Here is a 16343-nt window from a genome sequence, read left to right on the forward strand (position 1 = left end):
CGAAAAATCCCACTTTGACCCATTTAGAGTGCTCCAATCGAGTCCAAATGTATGACCGACCCCCACTAACTTTGGACGGCCGATCCACCCATGCCAGTGGCACACCCCCTGGAACTTCCCTGGGGGGTTCCCCATACAATAATTTCAAAATATCACCATTTTTGGCCTTTACATGAGAAAAGAAACTAAAAAGTTCGACCCAAATTGGGGAACATCAGAATTCGTTTTAGGGGTATGGTTCCTTCGGCAAAGTTTCTTATTTTGATCCCTAGAATATGATTTTCACAGAGCAATGGGCGATTTTTTTGCTTCCCCACAAAAGACACTAAAAGTTCGACCCAAATTGGGGGACATCAGAATTCGTTTTAGAGGTATGGTTCCTTCGGCAAAGTTTCTTAGTTTGATCCCTAGAATATGATTTTCACAGAGCAATGGGCGATTTTTTTGCCTCCCCACAAATCGACCCGGCCTAGTGTCCGTCTATGTTTTACGTGAAAGTACCAATCGTCGATATACTATAAGAGGCTAATAATTCAGTAAAATGCATCGGAAGTAATGTCTTAAGTCTGGAGATTAATTCTTCCTGCCAGACTTTATTCAAAGCCTGTGCTACATCTAGAAAAATCACGGAGCAGAAGTTATTTTATTCCAGAGCTTCTTCTATCGTGCGGATTATTTTGTGAACTTGGTCTATGGTAGAAGGTTTCTCCTGAACTTAAAGTAATGTTTTGGTATTAATTGTTTATATCTGTATACATAGGTATGTCTTCCTTTAACTCTTTGTGGCGCATTGAGCGTCAACAATTCAAGATCACGTTCGCTATATGATAAGCCAGGATTTGCCATTTCGGATTCGGTTGATCTTCGCCATGTTATACGCGAGGTTTTTCAACTGAACGTCCTACCTGTTGTAACGGGTTCCAACTTAACGCTTGTTTAGCCACGTTGTTGTCGTCTCTCCGAAGCGTGTGACCAATCCATTGCCATTTCCTTCTCCACACTTCACAGGCAATCTCAACCAGCAACTAGGAGTTGCTTATTTTATGGGGCCAAAGGACTCGTAGTATGCGTTGAAGACACCGGTTGATGAAAATTTGAAGGCATTTTGTGATTGTCGTTGTAACCTTCTATAGATTTAACGCACGCATTGAATATTTTCAGATTGGTATCGATGCTTATGTTGTTGTTCCGCCATAGAAATGCCATACATAGACTTCGCTTTGCACACTCTTTGTTCAACATCTCTGACAGAGCATCCACTTGCGTAGGAAATATTCCCGAGGTAGCAAAATTTCTTCACGCTCTCGAATTGCTGCCCATCAACGTCCAATGCCTCAGAGGTGTTACTGTTGAGATGCAGGACTTTAGTTTTATTGACGTTGGTTTTAAGTCCAGTCGAACGAAGTTGTTGTTGCACGGACGTTGTCATAACTTTAAGATCAGAAAGCTTGGGTGGCAGTAAGCAGATGTAGCAGATGTAAGCAGCGGCATAGACCAGATATCTCAATCACCAACGTCGATCACCAACAGGAAAAACAGAGGTCATGATATCTTCGATAACCAAAAGAAAAAGAATTGGGGAAGGAATACACCCTTGCTGCACTCCACTCTCAACTCGAAAATGCTTTGACAACGTACCTTTGTGGAGCAGCCGGCAATTCACGCCGCTATAGCTTTCCTTAATAAGAGCTACCAGTTGTACTGAGATACTCCTTCTCCGCAGACCAGCCCATATGCATTCGCGCTCGACGCTGTCAAAGCCCTTTTCGAAGTCAATGAACAAAAGGTGCAGTTTTGGCTTAAATTCAACTCAATGTTAAATGATGATGCGCAGTGTGTTGATCGGTGCGGACGCCTGCTGAGAAGAGCTGATAGTTTCTTCAAGGTGCTCTTAAAGACGGTTCAGTATAATTCTGGCTATTATCTTAGGAAATTGCGGGCGATATATTTACTTTTAGTTGAAATATATTTACAAAACGTTGCGATCTTCTCCATATCGCTTTTCGCCCAAGTTTGGGAGTTATTTAATTTTTTGATCGGCGGATTGTGCTTGATTGGCTTTTTTAGATTTGTTGGGACTTTTCAAAGGGATTAATTGTTTTTTATCTGCTGAAAGGCAGGCAATTTTTCTACCCAACCCAGAATCAAAGTTGATTGAGAAATATTAAAATATCTTGTTAAACGGCAAATGAATGCAACAAAGATAGTAGTGGAGGCTGATGTGAGTGTGTCGGACACTAGGCGGATTTTCAGGCAAATTAAATTTTTTTATTATAAACTTATAATTATTGTTTTTCTTGAATTTTGTTTTTAATTGCAAAAATTGGACCACTGGTTCAAACCCCTTCTTCTTTTTTCTAGCGGACAATTTTATTCGGCGGAAAACTTGGACACCTCAGGATATTATTACTTATGTAATTTATGGTTATTTTGGTTTCATGACAAGTTGACCAAAACTGAACCATTTAGGAGATACTCGATTTTAAAGCTTATTTAAAAAACATTCTTCTCTTTTTTTTTTGTGTACACTCACTTTTTTTAAATGTTAGTTGAAGAGTTCGATTTTTTTCCTGTTTTTAGCTAAAAATCAGCTATATTTATAGTTTTAAAATAATCTTTAAATCTTGATAAAATTTTGAATTAATGGCTTTTCAGTATATATTTCCTACTTAACATCTTCAAGAAAAAAAATTATATGGTAATTGTTCGCCAATTATTTTAAAAAGTAGTTGATATTTTTCGCTATCTTTAGTTAGGATGACATTCCTAGTAGATAAGGTTAGGTTACGGTAGCTGTTACTCTCTACAAGTAGGATGCCCACTTAGGCCTGTAGGCCCATTATGTTGCCAATAGTTTGGACTCGAAGTTCCCCACTTCCGCCTCTAAAAAAACAATAAAATACTGTGGGTGGCTACCGATTCCAAGTCTGCTAGACCTCCAAGAAATTTCCCGGTAACCCTGTTTGTCAAAAAATTGCAAAAACTGAATTTCTGCATTAACGCAAAGAAAATCGGTGAAGCATTTGCTGAAAAGAAAGCTTGATTGGCAACTGTTGATGGACATTTCGGAATTCATGTGTTGCTCTACTGGTTTGCATTTGAATTGTACGCATTGGATTTGAAAGCAAAAACGAGTTGACGCAGCAATCATAATAAAGCGAATACAAACGAAACGAAACGCTCAAACTGGCAAACTGGCATTGTTAGACATGAGTTCAGGCAGCGCCACTCAACCAGCAGCTATCAGCCATGAACCAAACGTTGAATGGCCAACATAACTGACCTACGCTACTGATGTGCTATTGCTATTGTTGATTGGCGGCGTTATTTGACATGTCCAAACGAGTTTTGACCGAAACATGCCAACACGGCTCGCAGCCTTGCAGTTGCCTTTTGCTGTTTATTCATGCTGTTATTTTGTACTTTTTCTACTCCCACTTTTTCATTGCCGCTCAAACACTATGCCACTGGAAATTTCAACTTATTCACATGTATATGACCTGGATGTGTGTGTGCATGTGTGTTTTCATGCATGCCGCAGTTTGAACAATTGGCCTTCACGTGGATGGAGCGCCAAAAACTGGGCGGTAGCTACTCGTCGCATCGCGCGCAAAGTGAAAAACATGTAGTCGTCTGTTCCACCACGTTGCATGCGGACACAATCATGGACTTCCTCAACGAATTTTATGCGCATCCACTTCTACAAGACTACTATGTGGTACTGCTGAGCCCCATGGAGCTGGACACTACAATGCGTATGATATTGCAGGTACCGATTTGGGCGCAACGTGTCATTTATATTCAGGTGAGTTCCCGCTAAGCCACTTCAAACTCATTTTGCCCTATTTGGTGTACTCGTATTGATTACTTGTGCATCTGCCACTAATTGCGCATAATTTATGCTTAAGCGCCGCGACATGTCTGCGACGTGCAATTAAAATGGCTTCCCTTCACTTACCACTACTCCCTTATAGTGGCTACTCCACAAACTAATTATTCAAAAATGTTTTACTTTTCTTTGCTTTGCTTTTAGGGCTCCTGTTTAAAGGATGGGGATTTGGCACGTGCGCGCATGAATGAGGCCGAAGCCTGCTTCATATTGGCCGCTCGCAATTATGCTGATAAGACTGCAGCCGACGAGCACACGATATTGCGTTCGTGGGCGGTTAAGGACTTTGCGCCGAGTGTGCCGCAATATGTGCAGATATTTCGGTGAGTTCACTTTTCATTAAACATTTTTATATTTTTATTTTACTGTGGAAAAGCGAAAATGCGTGAATGTAAATTTAATGAGTATATGGAAATAAGCAAAAACTGTAAAGATGTCAAGGAAAAGTGTTAAATGTGAATAATGGGTATTTTTGAATTCAGCCAAACTTATTGCTTCAACTGCACAAATTCAGCCTTTCATACAAAAATATGAAATTAGAGAGTTGAGAGCGTCTGGTCTGCAAATAGTTTTTTTTCAAATTTGAATCAGAAATAATCATTATTTTGAATGAAACAAAATTCAAAGGCTTCCAAATATCGTAGAACAGTTTTGAATATACACACATACATAAGTGCATATTTTTATACTCTTTGAATCATTTACGATTTGAAAATTTTTGGGCAATATCTATAAAAAATTGTATTAAGAATCCCACACCATTTTTTAATGAATCGCTCCGAAAATACAATCACATGTCGAGTTATATTTATTTAACCACAGCGAATGGATGTGGCTTCATTTCAACGGCCAAGCCATTATATTGGTGAATAGATGTTAATAAAACTCCGGTCCTGATCGACCTTTTCATTGTAAAAAACTGTCAACGAATTTTGTTAACATAGCTGAAGGTTCTGATCCCAATTCTAATCAAGAAAGAAAGTAATCCGAGGCTCCATAATAAAAAAGCCGACTGGAAATCCTTTGCAAAAATTCTTCAAAATACTCATCGAAATGACTTCTCAGCAACCACCAATCTCTCAAGGGTCATGGGCATTTTCCGGCAGTTAACACCGTATTTCTCAAAACTTCGAACAGATCTCTCTATCCGCAAACTAGAGTTTGAGGGTCGTGCTACGGCAATCTTTCCAAGTGCTTCTAAAGTGTCAAATATGATTAACGTACGGAAATATTGAAAAATGAAATATGATTATTAATGAAAGGATGATTAATTTTGCTCGCGAATGACACATAATGTTAAGGTTTCCAGCACATTTTAATAACTTTTGACTATATAACTTTCAAGGTTAGTTTTCATTATTTTTTTGATGAAAATATGTTTAATTATATAACAAAAACCACATACGTCCAGGTCTCACATGAATCCAACGTTTTTAAGCATTTACCTAATTTCCATTAAAACCTTAAACTTCTTCATTCTCGGCTTGCAGGTTTATAGCCCATTCAATTCTAATATAAAAAGTGCAAGCCTACGGTAGAGCAAAATTCTTCTTGATTTTATTTTAATTTTTTTCGCTGAGCTTTTTGGTGTTTTCTTCCATATAAAAAAAATTCCGAACACTTCGGATATGCAGAAATTGCACGACGTCAGCAGAAACGGACCTGCTTCTGTGTGTGGCTCAAATAAATATTTTAGACTGCGGGCAGACTTTGGGACTATTGCCAGTAGTCATAGTTTTTCTATGACGTGGCTGAACAGCACCCCACCGCCGGTTGCGGACCAAAAACTTTTCCCACCGAAGCAGCTCTTCCATGCCCTTAGCATTTGCATGTCTTGGGACCCATATTAGTACATTTGTGGTCACGAAGCTCGCTCTATCCGTGTATTGTCTTGCGAGTTATGTGAGTAAATTCGACCAGGCCTAATGTCCGTTCAGATGAATATCTGACTTTCCGTTTGCCTACCGCTGTGTAGCAGCTTCGCGAAGTCTTCCAACTGAACGACAGTACTCAGTCTTTGAAGTAAATATGTATCTTTCAAGCAAATGAAATTCAAGGTATTTGTATACATCAACAATTCGTCCACAAAATTTTGCATTATAAATCGACCGATTTTCTTTGAAAACAATGTCTGTGCAAACAAATCGACCTCAAAGCATGCAGATGAAATACAAGCAACACAAAAGCGATTGCATTACTCACCGGAATCGCTGAAATACGTGCCATTAATCTTGCTAAATGCTACCGCTTTGGCGATGACCCCGGTGGAGGTTCAAAACAAAGAATCGACATACCGCGAAAATCAACCATCCGTGTATTTATGTATGTATGTATGTATGTATGTACAATTAATTAGTGGCAATGATAAATGGGTGCTGATAGCGGGTGTGCGTGGCATGTCATGTCAACAATAAGTTTTAGTGAGAAGGGCTGTAGCGGTAGGTCGGTCTTCTAGTGTCGGAAAAGTAAAAAAAAATTGTCCCCTCATTACTGTTTTCACGCTTGTTGACACCCCCGCAGTTATGGGTAAAATTTTTATAAATGCAGCAATAGGGGTATATGCATGCATGAATGTATGTGTGTATGTATGAATAAATGTGTGCATATATGCATGTAAATAAGCCGAAGAATTCAGAAGTTTACTCACTTTATTGTTCGCTTTATTTTTGTTTATTTTTCATGAAATGCGCTGCATTCACAATTCAACGCTGGATCGCTCGCCATTCACACAATTGAAACCATTCTGGGCAACTTAAATTAACGTGGCCTTAAAACGTGGCGAACAACAAAACAACAAACAACAAACAAAAAACAAACAAAAACACACAAAACCACAATGCCCTGCGGATTGCAACAATTGGAACAATTGGAACAATGAATGGTTTTGAATGGATTTTTGGCAACTCGTTGCATTTTGTTTTTCTTTTTCTCCTGGCTACTGTTGCTTTCGATAATATTTGGTGTGTTGATTATTTTCGCTAACTAAACGACCATCGACCGTCGACTGTGGACTGCTCACCACCAATCGCACACCGCACACTGCCAACCACAGGCCGGAGCACAAACTGCATGTGAAATTCGCTGAGCACGTCGTCTGCGAGGATGAATTCAAATATGCGCTGCTAGCCAATAATTGCACTTGTCCCGGCGCGAGTACGCTGGTCACATTATTGCTGCACACATCGCGCGGACAGTAAGTAAACGCCATTTTTTTCTTTATTAATTTGATAGTAATTTAAATGCTTGGAGATACATATTAGGATGGCCAGAAAAACTAAAAAAAAAAATTTTTTATGTTAGCCTCAAAGTTTGTTCAACGATTTTATCGTCCGAAGGGGGGCACAGGAACCGCTGATGATGAAATTTTTCGAATGGCCAAAGCAAAACTGAAATATATATGCTTTTGTTTTTAATTTAATATTTACAATTTTCGCTCACGATTTGCAAACTGCAAATACCTTTTACTCTATTTCAAAGAGAACAACTTTAACTATTTTTCGTAGGAGCCCTAAAAACCTCCCAAAATAAAAAATAATAATTTTATTTACAGGGTTCGGCACTCGAAATGTAACCAATCAAAAAGGCTGTAAATTTAGTTTGGAAACTTTCTTTTATTCAATTCAAAGTAAAAAATGTATGAAAATAATACAAAATTAAGAATCAATTTACTTTTGCTCGATGTGACCACCTTTTGCCTTGACTATGCCTTGAGCCGGTCCAGAAACGAATCGCAAGCTGCCTGAATATGACTTGCAGGTATTTTGGTCCACTCGCGGACAATGGCTTTTTTCAGCGCCTCGAGTCTGGTGAATCTATTAGTTCGGACCTTGCTCTCTAAAGAGAGTAATCCATCGGATTCGAGTCTGGTGAATTTGAGAGCCATTGTGTGGACGCTTTGTAGTTTGCAACGTTGGTTTTTAGCCATTCTTGGTTCACGTAAGTTAGCGTAAGTTATACCTACATACCAAATTAGTAAAAAAAAAAAACTAAAATTTTAAAACTCACACAACTCCATTAATTTTAATTCAATTACAGTCAAACATAGCTCATTCGACGCAAAATTAAATTTACTATAACAGTAGTGTACTAAAAAAAATCCTCACTAACGGATAATATCGTAAAAATGATGGCAAAGTTGAAAAAATAGAGAAAAAATAAAAAAAATCCAAATACTTCCGTCTACAGTCTCGTCAGTTGTCATTTCAGAAAAATTGTCAACATACTGTCAAAACGGGTTGTTTTTGTTCTGTCGAATTAAAAAAACAAATTCGAAATCGGATAGAAATTGGCGAAGTTAGGAGTGATTCTTCACATCAACCTACTGAAAAACGGTTTTATGGCCATAAAATGAGATTTTGGGGGTGTATTGGAAATTTCTGCTATACCATTTTTTTTAGTTTTTCTATGCCCACAAGTTGTGCTAGGTCTCCATAAAAGTATATTTAATTTTTTTTTTTTTGTCACACCGTATAATTTTACTATAACTAGAACTGCTAGCTTCTTTTATGCTGTTTTTTATGCTGTTTCTTGCGGAACGTATCTACCGCATAAAAACAGAATCTACTGTATTTAAATTCAATTATGTAAATCAATATATTAAAATTTATGAAAACGTGAGTATGAAAATACGAGTATTTATACAAACATTTTGCCTACACACACTAATAAAAAAATACACACTACTACGTTTGTCTAAATAGCAAGCGGTGTAATATCCTCCAAAGATTGTGAGACTAATATCTAAATAGAATAATCGCGATTAGTCTCCAATGGGGTACAATTGAACAATTTAGCAAGTTTGAAGAAAACATAAATTAGCAATTCACTTGTGGTTGAAATTCTAAAAACTCTGATTATAGTTCGTGCTCGGGTAATTGAATTTTTCAAATCAAATATAGAGTTACCCTTGCAAAATTTGGATCAAAAGAAACTTCTTCTTTTTAATTTGCATGTTCACTTTCGAATTAACCGATCGTACAATTCAAGTTTCATTACAATTCAGTTACAATTTACAAGTTAAAGTTTCTAAAAAATATTGCTTATGATTTCATTAAAAGCTTCTTAGTCTCTTGCCACATTCCATAACTCCCTGATGTTTCCTATGTCTGTCCAGTGTCTAATATTACGCAAGCATGATCATCGTTTTCTTCCAATACTTCGTGTTCCGTCTATTTTACCTTCCAGGTCAAGTTGCAAAATTTTGTACTTGCGATTTCGTAGAATATGCCCTAAGTAAGTAAGCTGTCCTTCGCTTCACCGCCGTAAGAAGCTGTCTACTCCGGTTTATTTGGCGAAGAACTTCATTGTTAGAAACATGATCAATCCATGAAATTTTCAACTTTCGCCTGTATATCCACATTTCAAAGACTTCTGTGCTGTTCATGTCAGCCACTTTAAGGGCATATATCTCTGCGACATACAAAAATACTGACCATAAGTAGCATTTGAAGAAACGAATTTTTTGGCATGGCACATTTTATAGTTGCAGAATTCCGATTTTGCTATTTGTCTTCGTGCTTTAATTTTCTCGGTCCATCCCCAGTTCTCATTAATCCAACATCGAATTTATCTGAATTTGGATACTCTTTCTATGGGTTCGTCTTGCATCGATAAGGTTAAATTATTGTAAATATTTTCTTTACATACCGTGAATTTAGTCTTAGTAACATTAATCTTTAGACCGTATTTATTGCTGTGTTCACCAACCTTATCTTAATGGCCTTGTAGACCTTTCATACTATCCGCAACAAGTATCGTGTCATCAGCATACCTGATGTTAATAATGACAGCGCCATTTACTTGTATGCCTTCTTGTGCATAATGAAGTGCTTTCTGAAAAATTGCTTCAAAGTAAATATTGAAAGGGGTGACAATACCCACCCCTGTCTAACGGCTTTCAATATTTCTCAGCGCAACTCCTTTTCCTCGATTTCAAGTGATTGTAATACATTACATAGCTTGCCATGTTGCACTGTATCAAAGGCTTCCACATAATCTATAACGCAAATGAAAGCAGCTATTTGTAGATCTTTACAATTTTGAATGATAACATCAGCTTCGCGTGCTCCCCATCTATTGCTAAAGACGAGTTGGGAGTCTCCGACGGCTTCCTCGCACTTGACATACATCCGACTACTTAAAATTAATAATTATAACAAAACAATTAAAAAGTGATTAGTTAAGCTGAAAAATGAAATTTAAAAATTTATATCTTAACAAGAATTGAAACAAAAAAAATTTACTATCTCCAATAAAACAATAAATCATACAAATTCAAAGTTAATTTTGTAAGCCTTTTTTTACTTTTTTTATTTAATTTATTTTGTTAATTTTTTTTTTAATTTATAGAAAGACACTACTTAATGAACCACCCTATGTGTGGTAAAATGTTGACGTAATAGAATACGTCAGCTGTTGTAACTGAGCTTTTGAAGTGCTTATATATAACGTATATAACGGGTGATTTTTTAGCTATTACCTTTTTAAACAGTTGGTTTAAACAGCCGACGCACGTTTCGTGTTTTGTTTCACTGTCAAACATCTTCAGTTCGTTTATAATTTAACCATGAATCGTCTTACAAACGAACAACGCTTGCAAATCATTGAATTTTATTATAAAAATGCGTGTTCTGTTAAGAAAGTTTATAGCGCGCTTCTTCCATTTTATGGTCAGTTTAATCGACCCACTGAAGCGGCTATTCGAGCTATTGTGACTAAATTTCGAACCAAAATTACATTATTGGACAACCACCAACACGCTTACGTAGAGTGCGAACTGAAGAAAATAGCGCAGCTGTATCGGCCAATGTTAATGATGACCATCAATTATGGATTCGTCGCCGTTCGCTGCAATTGGACCTCTGTTACTCAACAACGTGGAAAATTTTGCGAAAGGATTTAGGTGTGAAGCCTTTCAAAATACAGCTGGTGCAAGAATTGAAGCCGAAAATGCAAGAGCTTGAATTGCATGACATGTGGTTTCAGCAAGACGGTGCCACATGCCACAAAGCACGCGTAACAATGGACTTGTTGAGAGGCGAGTTCGGTGAACATTTTATTTCACGTTCGGGACCTGTCAATTGGCCACCCAGATCGTGCGATATAACGCCTTTAGATTATTTTTTTATGGGACTATGTTAAAGCTCATGTCTATTTAGACAACAATTGGAAGACAACATTAAAGCATTTATATGTGAGGTACCGGCCGAAACATTAGAAAGAGTATGCCAAAATTGGACTAAGCGGATGGACCATTTGAAGCGCAGTCGCCGCGGTCGCTATAAATAAAAATTTCATGCATTTTTCTGAATTTTACGTGTGTTTTTTTTGAAAAGTTTTCCTATAGCTCTTAAAAAATCACCCTTTACAAAGTGGCGCAAAACTAATCACCCTGTCGGAGGACTTATGATTTTCGTAAATGGCATCGTAAGTTAGTCAAAAACCTAATTGAATGATTCATTTTACGCCCCCTTAGATATGTAAACTTGTATTGCTCAGCATCAACAATTTTTGTAAAATACTTCAGATTACAAATTAAGTTATTTATATAATTTACTAGCTTTAACACGCGGTCCCCTCGCGTAGGAGTAGTTTTGAGGGATTTAGGATATGTATATAAAAGAATTGCAAACAATAATTTCATAGAAAATAATTTTTTATTAATAGCCATAATATTACAATACCCGGCATCCGTTGCTATGCCTCGTTGAATAAAATCAAAACAACCAATCAGAAAAATATCAAGCAATATTATTTTTATTAATTTTCTATCTCAAACCGCTTTTGAACTTTGCATTTGAGTCATAGTTGAACAGCTTATGCGGATTATGAAGTCTAGAGTGTGCTATAAATAGTGGGAAATAGGAAAAAAACTAAGATTTTTTAGATTAAATTTAAGCAAATATTCGATTACTAGTGACGAATGAGTGTGGTGGCGCGGCCTGGAGGCTGTGGGAAGGGAGTTCCATCATAAAAACATGCCTATAACCTTCATTGTGTGAAAATATGAATGTATAAACATTTTTACGTCATTTCGTGCTGTCGTTTGGTAGAGATGCGCGGACAATGTACAGACATTCACCTTTATAGTATAGAATAAAATGTGGTCGTTGACAGTGCCAGTCGTTTAGTCACTTAATAAATGCAAGAAAAAAAGCACTGATCGCCAATAGACAGGCCACGCATTAGAATGAACTCTAGGCATTCCCAATTGCAAAAAAAATCAAAATGTCCAGCAACAAATTAAAGTAAATGCAATGCAGTTTTTGTTGAAACAGACTTTTTAAAGAAATACAATAATTCCATAGCTTCAGCATAAAAATCGTAATTTATCTTTATTTAAGGTGTTAAGTTTTTGACCACAGCTGTGGGCATTCAAATGAGTGTTCATCATAGCCTCTATTTGCAGAAACTATTGTAGTTTACAAAATGAGAACAATAACAATTATGTAAGGGCACGGCCATTAATATTGTTGTTATGCATGTGTGCGTGAATAGTAAAATACATTCTCATGTTGCCGTGTGACCCGTTTAACGCGCCCAGCCGAGGTCGAAAGCATTATTTATATTGTAAATATGCACCATTATTTTTGCGGTTTTTGCAAATATATGGTTTTAGCGCACACGTGTATTGCCAACAGATACAAACGTATACACGAATAAACAACGATGCAGCAGTATACATTTATCCATATACAGGGCGGTCCATTTAGCCTTTCGAACAAAGTTTAATTGGCCTAGAGATAAAAAAAACGCATAATTATATTAAAAACAAAATTCAATGGGGAAAGTAAAGCATGGAACACAATTTCATAAAAAATATTTTATAAAATTTTATAAATTTTTTTTTAATACAATTTAATAAAATTGTTTAAAGTTATTTTTTTGAGTTTAGGCACTTAAATTACCAATGGTTACACCGATTTCTTCTTTTAACCCTTCAATGGTCCCTAAATGGCCTCCAATTGTTTCGCGTTATATTTATTCTTAAAAATATCCAAAATTGGCGCTATGTAAAAAGTTAACTTAATTAAGTAAAACTGCAACTTTCAGGCAGCCAATTGACATCGGCCTTTCGAGTGATTATTCGATTTGTCATTATTCTTTACCCTTTTCTAATATTTTCAAACTTTTTTCATGCAAAAAATGACCGGTTCAGAATTGTCTAACGATAAATTAAAATTCTAACACTTTTCGGTTGACATTCTAGTCATCAAAGCCAAAATTTAAAAATCGGTAGCACAAAAAAAAAAACATATATTATATATTCCAAACGGTAAATGAGCCACCCTGTATAACAAATACAATTTCAATATTCCTCCTATAACCTATAACTAAAGGAAAACGAATACTAGGTGCTCATATATTATAGTATTTAAGTGCTTACGTATTTATGTTGGGTTCGAAAAAAAGAACACAATTTTTTCGTACCAGAAATACCGCAAAATTATTGTTATAGTATGGCCGTAGGAAACATTCATTTATGTATATGGGTATCTTAAAAGGGGCCAGGCATGAAGTCAGACTAGACTGGGGATAGAATATTCTGAAGTATTCATGTAGGAACAGGCGAAAGAAAATTGCCTATGTGGGCCAATGTCTCTGTAAGACAGCCGTAAACGGCTTAAAAAATAATTGTTTGTCTTAGTCAGAGCATAGGATGGAGACTAGTCTCTTCCAACGTCTTTTGTCGGATGCTAAACTTCTTATTTGATTCCAGGCACCAAAACTTTCGCTTTCAGTATACACCGTTCGTACCCACATCAACTTTAGTCAACCACCCGCTCTTTCCCCTTGTGGATTCGACTCGAACGCCATTTTCACAATATCGATGTTGAGTTTTCAAAGCGTATGGTCAACCCAGCTCCATTTTCCTCTTCTGATTTCTGAGTTACTGAGTATAATGTTTGTGAGCTTATAGAGGTCTTCATTTTAAATGGTGTTTGGCCAAAAAACTCGGCATTTGTTATTAAAAACGAGGAATTTATTGCATATCGCGTCAATAACTTTCCATTTGATGATTGTTTTAATGATCCTTAGACAGGTGTTTCGAAATATAACATTGGAGTCACAGATTTTTTTCAACTTGAAGACGGCTACGTGAGCTGTGCTAATACGTGAGTTTACATCAGCATCTGCACCGTCATCCTGCGTTAACACACTGTCCAGATAGGTGAGCCGTTCAACGACATCAATTACTATAGAATTGGCACCCAAATGGAAGGTTAGAGGTTCTGCCACTGAGTTTTGTTATTGATATGTTTACTTTCAGCCTTGCCAGTCTTGCTTTATCATCGACCTTTACCAATTTTTTCTTTGTTCCGTACAGTGAATTTGAGAGAAAAAACATATGCCATGCGCTGTCATTTAGCTTTTGAAACGGGTTCCACTAAATTCCATCCGGAGCTTCGCGGTCAGTTTCCCCCCAAGACACCATTCAGTACTAGAATAAACAAATAAAACGCAACCTTGGCGCACTCCATTTGCTATTTCAAACTTCTCGCTGTTCTTTTCTTAATGAAATCGTCAGTAAGATTTGTTGATAAACTGACATTCATAGAAAATGAACTGATAAACAAATATCTGTCAAAGGCAAGGGAAATATCATTACCTCTAACAGAAAAATATTTATCACCAATATATTTAAAAATACTAAAAAATAATAATATGTTATAAAAATAGTAAAACAATATATTATCATAGGCGATACAATACTTACAACTTCAACGATGAAAATTTAGTTTATAACATTGATCAATTTATAGCCAAATAAATTATAGAAGTTTAATATACGTTATCTCCTTTTTAAGCCCTTTTTGGGAGAATATAAATAAGTTTTAAAATTATGCCAAAGAAATTCCAAATAATAATGATAACCTATTGTATAATCAAAAGAAAAATAAGTTTTAAACTCCTAGATAAATACAAATGTATGTTAGGATAATGCTAAATAATCTAATTTTATCATAACTTTGTAAACTCCTATGTTAAAATGATTTTGGGCAATAAATGAAATGAACACTGCATTCTGCTTAGAAATACAGCTCTTTGATGACAGACGTAATTTTATCTTTCAGTGCTTCCCAGATAGAGTTTCCATTTATCGTGTTAAAAGTTTCTCAAATTCAACAAAAAGAAGGAATAAAGGGGAGTGACATTCTGTGATATTAAGATCTTTGAGGTCTGAAGCCATTTTGCGCATTTGTAAGGATGGGGAAAATACGGTCGAGGATAATGAATGCTATAACTTTCTGAATGGTATTCAGCAGCGTAATGCCTCTCCAATTCTTACAGAAGCTGAGCTCACCTTTCTTAGCTATCGTAACTATGGCAACCTCTTTCCATTCCTTCGAAATTTGTACCTTCGACCAAACTTCCTTAAACAAACGCTGCAAGATTGAGTCTAGTAGTTCTGAACCGCCTTTTAAAATATCAGCGGGTATATTATCGGTGTCACCTGCATTACTTTTTTAAGATTTTGTATTGCGGCTTTAACTTTTTCTAATGAATGGGGATCAGTGGAGATATTACTGTTTGGTAGTATTATTTTGACTGCAGTTTGTGGTTTTGATTTTATAGCACTGCTTCCGTTTGATTTTGCGTTATTCAGAGGAGGAATATTGGGTCTGGCTCTTAGATCGTTTCGATACGCCTCTATTTCCCCCTTATCCACTTTGGCGCCACAAGTCTTAGCTCCTTCATTGTGTAGGTTCAGTTTTCACTTAACTTTTTTTTCTTTTTTTTTTCTGAGTAGATAAAATCACACCTGCCTAACAGACTCTGCTCGTGCAACTCCCCACAAGACATCACAATGGACTCTGAGTCTGAGTGTGTCCCACATGACAACCATTTCAACCTAACCTAACCTAATAAATTCTGTTCTGTTGCTACTGTCGCTTCTCGGCCGTTTGTGATGACAACTGACCTGCCTCAAGGTAGCATTTTTGGATTTTGCCAATTATTATGTTCGTTGCCATATTCCGAACTTTTGTTAGTTCCCTCGCGTATCTCAGCATCCCTTCATAGTTTGTTATATATTAAGACTAAGGTTTTCCACTCCACCTGTTTCAAAATCGTATGCAGTGCTTGCCCTTGTGCGATATAATAGCACTTCTTTTGCGAATCCTTACACTCTTCATTTGGAGACAGTATCATTTCCAAAATTACCGCATGCCATTTCTTTTGTTATGCAAACAGTGATATATGTCCATATGAAATACCATCTACAGTTACACATTCAACAGTGTGAACGATTTTCATTTTATATGAGTTTAATTTCATTTTAATACCATAACCTTTCTTTGCAAGCCAACCTACACAGAAACTCACTTGAATGAGTACTTACAAACACCTTTGTGCTCATTTTTATTGTACTATACGGATACATATATATGTGTGTATGCATGTATTTGTACATAATGCCATTGGCGCGCCTTTCCTGGAACACATTAAACGG

General features: G+C 36.6%; 1 protein-coding gene across 1 annotated transcript in view; it reads left to right on the forward strand.

Annotated features, from left to right (window-relative positions):
- LOC128867027 (potassium channel subfamily T member 2) overlaps positions 1-16343 on the forward strand; it is a 174563-nt gene that overhangs the window by 80377 nt on the left and 77843 nt on the right. The window contains exons 9-11 of the mRNA XM_054108119.1: positions 3542-3805; positions 4034-4212; positions 6942-7082. Coding sequence (XP_053964094.1) covers positions 3542-3805; positions 4034-4212; positions 6942-7082 — 584 coding nt within the window. The remainder of the gene's footprint in view (positions 1-3541; positions 3806-4033; positions 4213-6941; positions 7083-16343) is intronic.

This window comes from Anastrepha ludens, chromosome 6, assembly GCF_028408465.1.
Source record: "Anastrepha ludens isolate Willacy chromosome 6, idAnaLude1.1, whole genome shotgun sequence".
Lineage (NCBI taxonomy): Eukaryota > Metazoa > Arthropoda > Insecta > Diptera > Tephritidae > Anastrepha > Anastrepha ludens.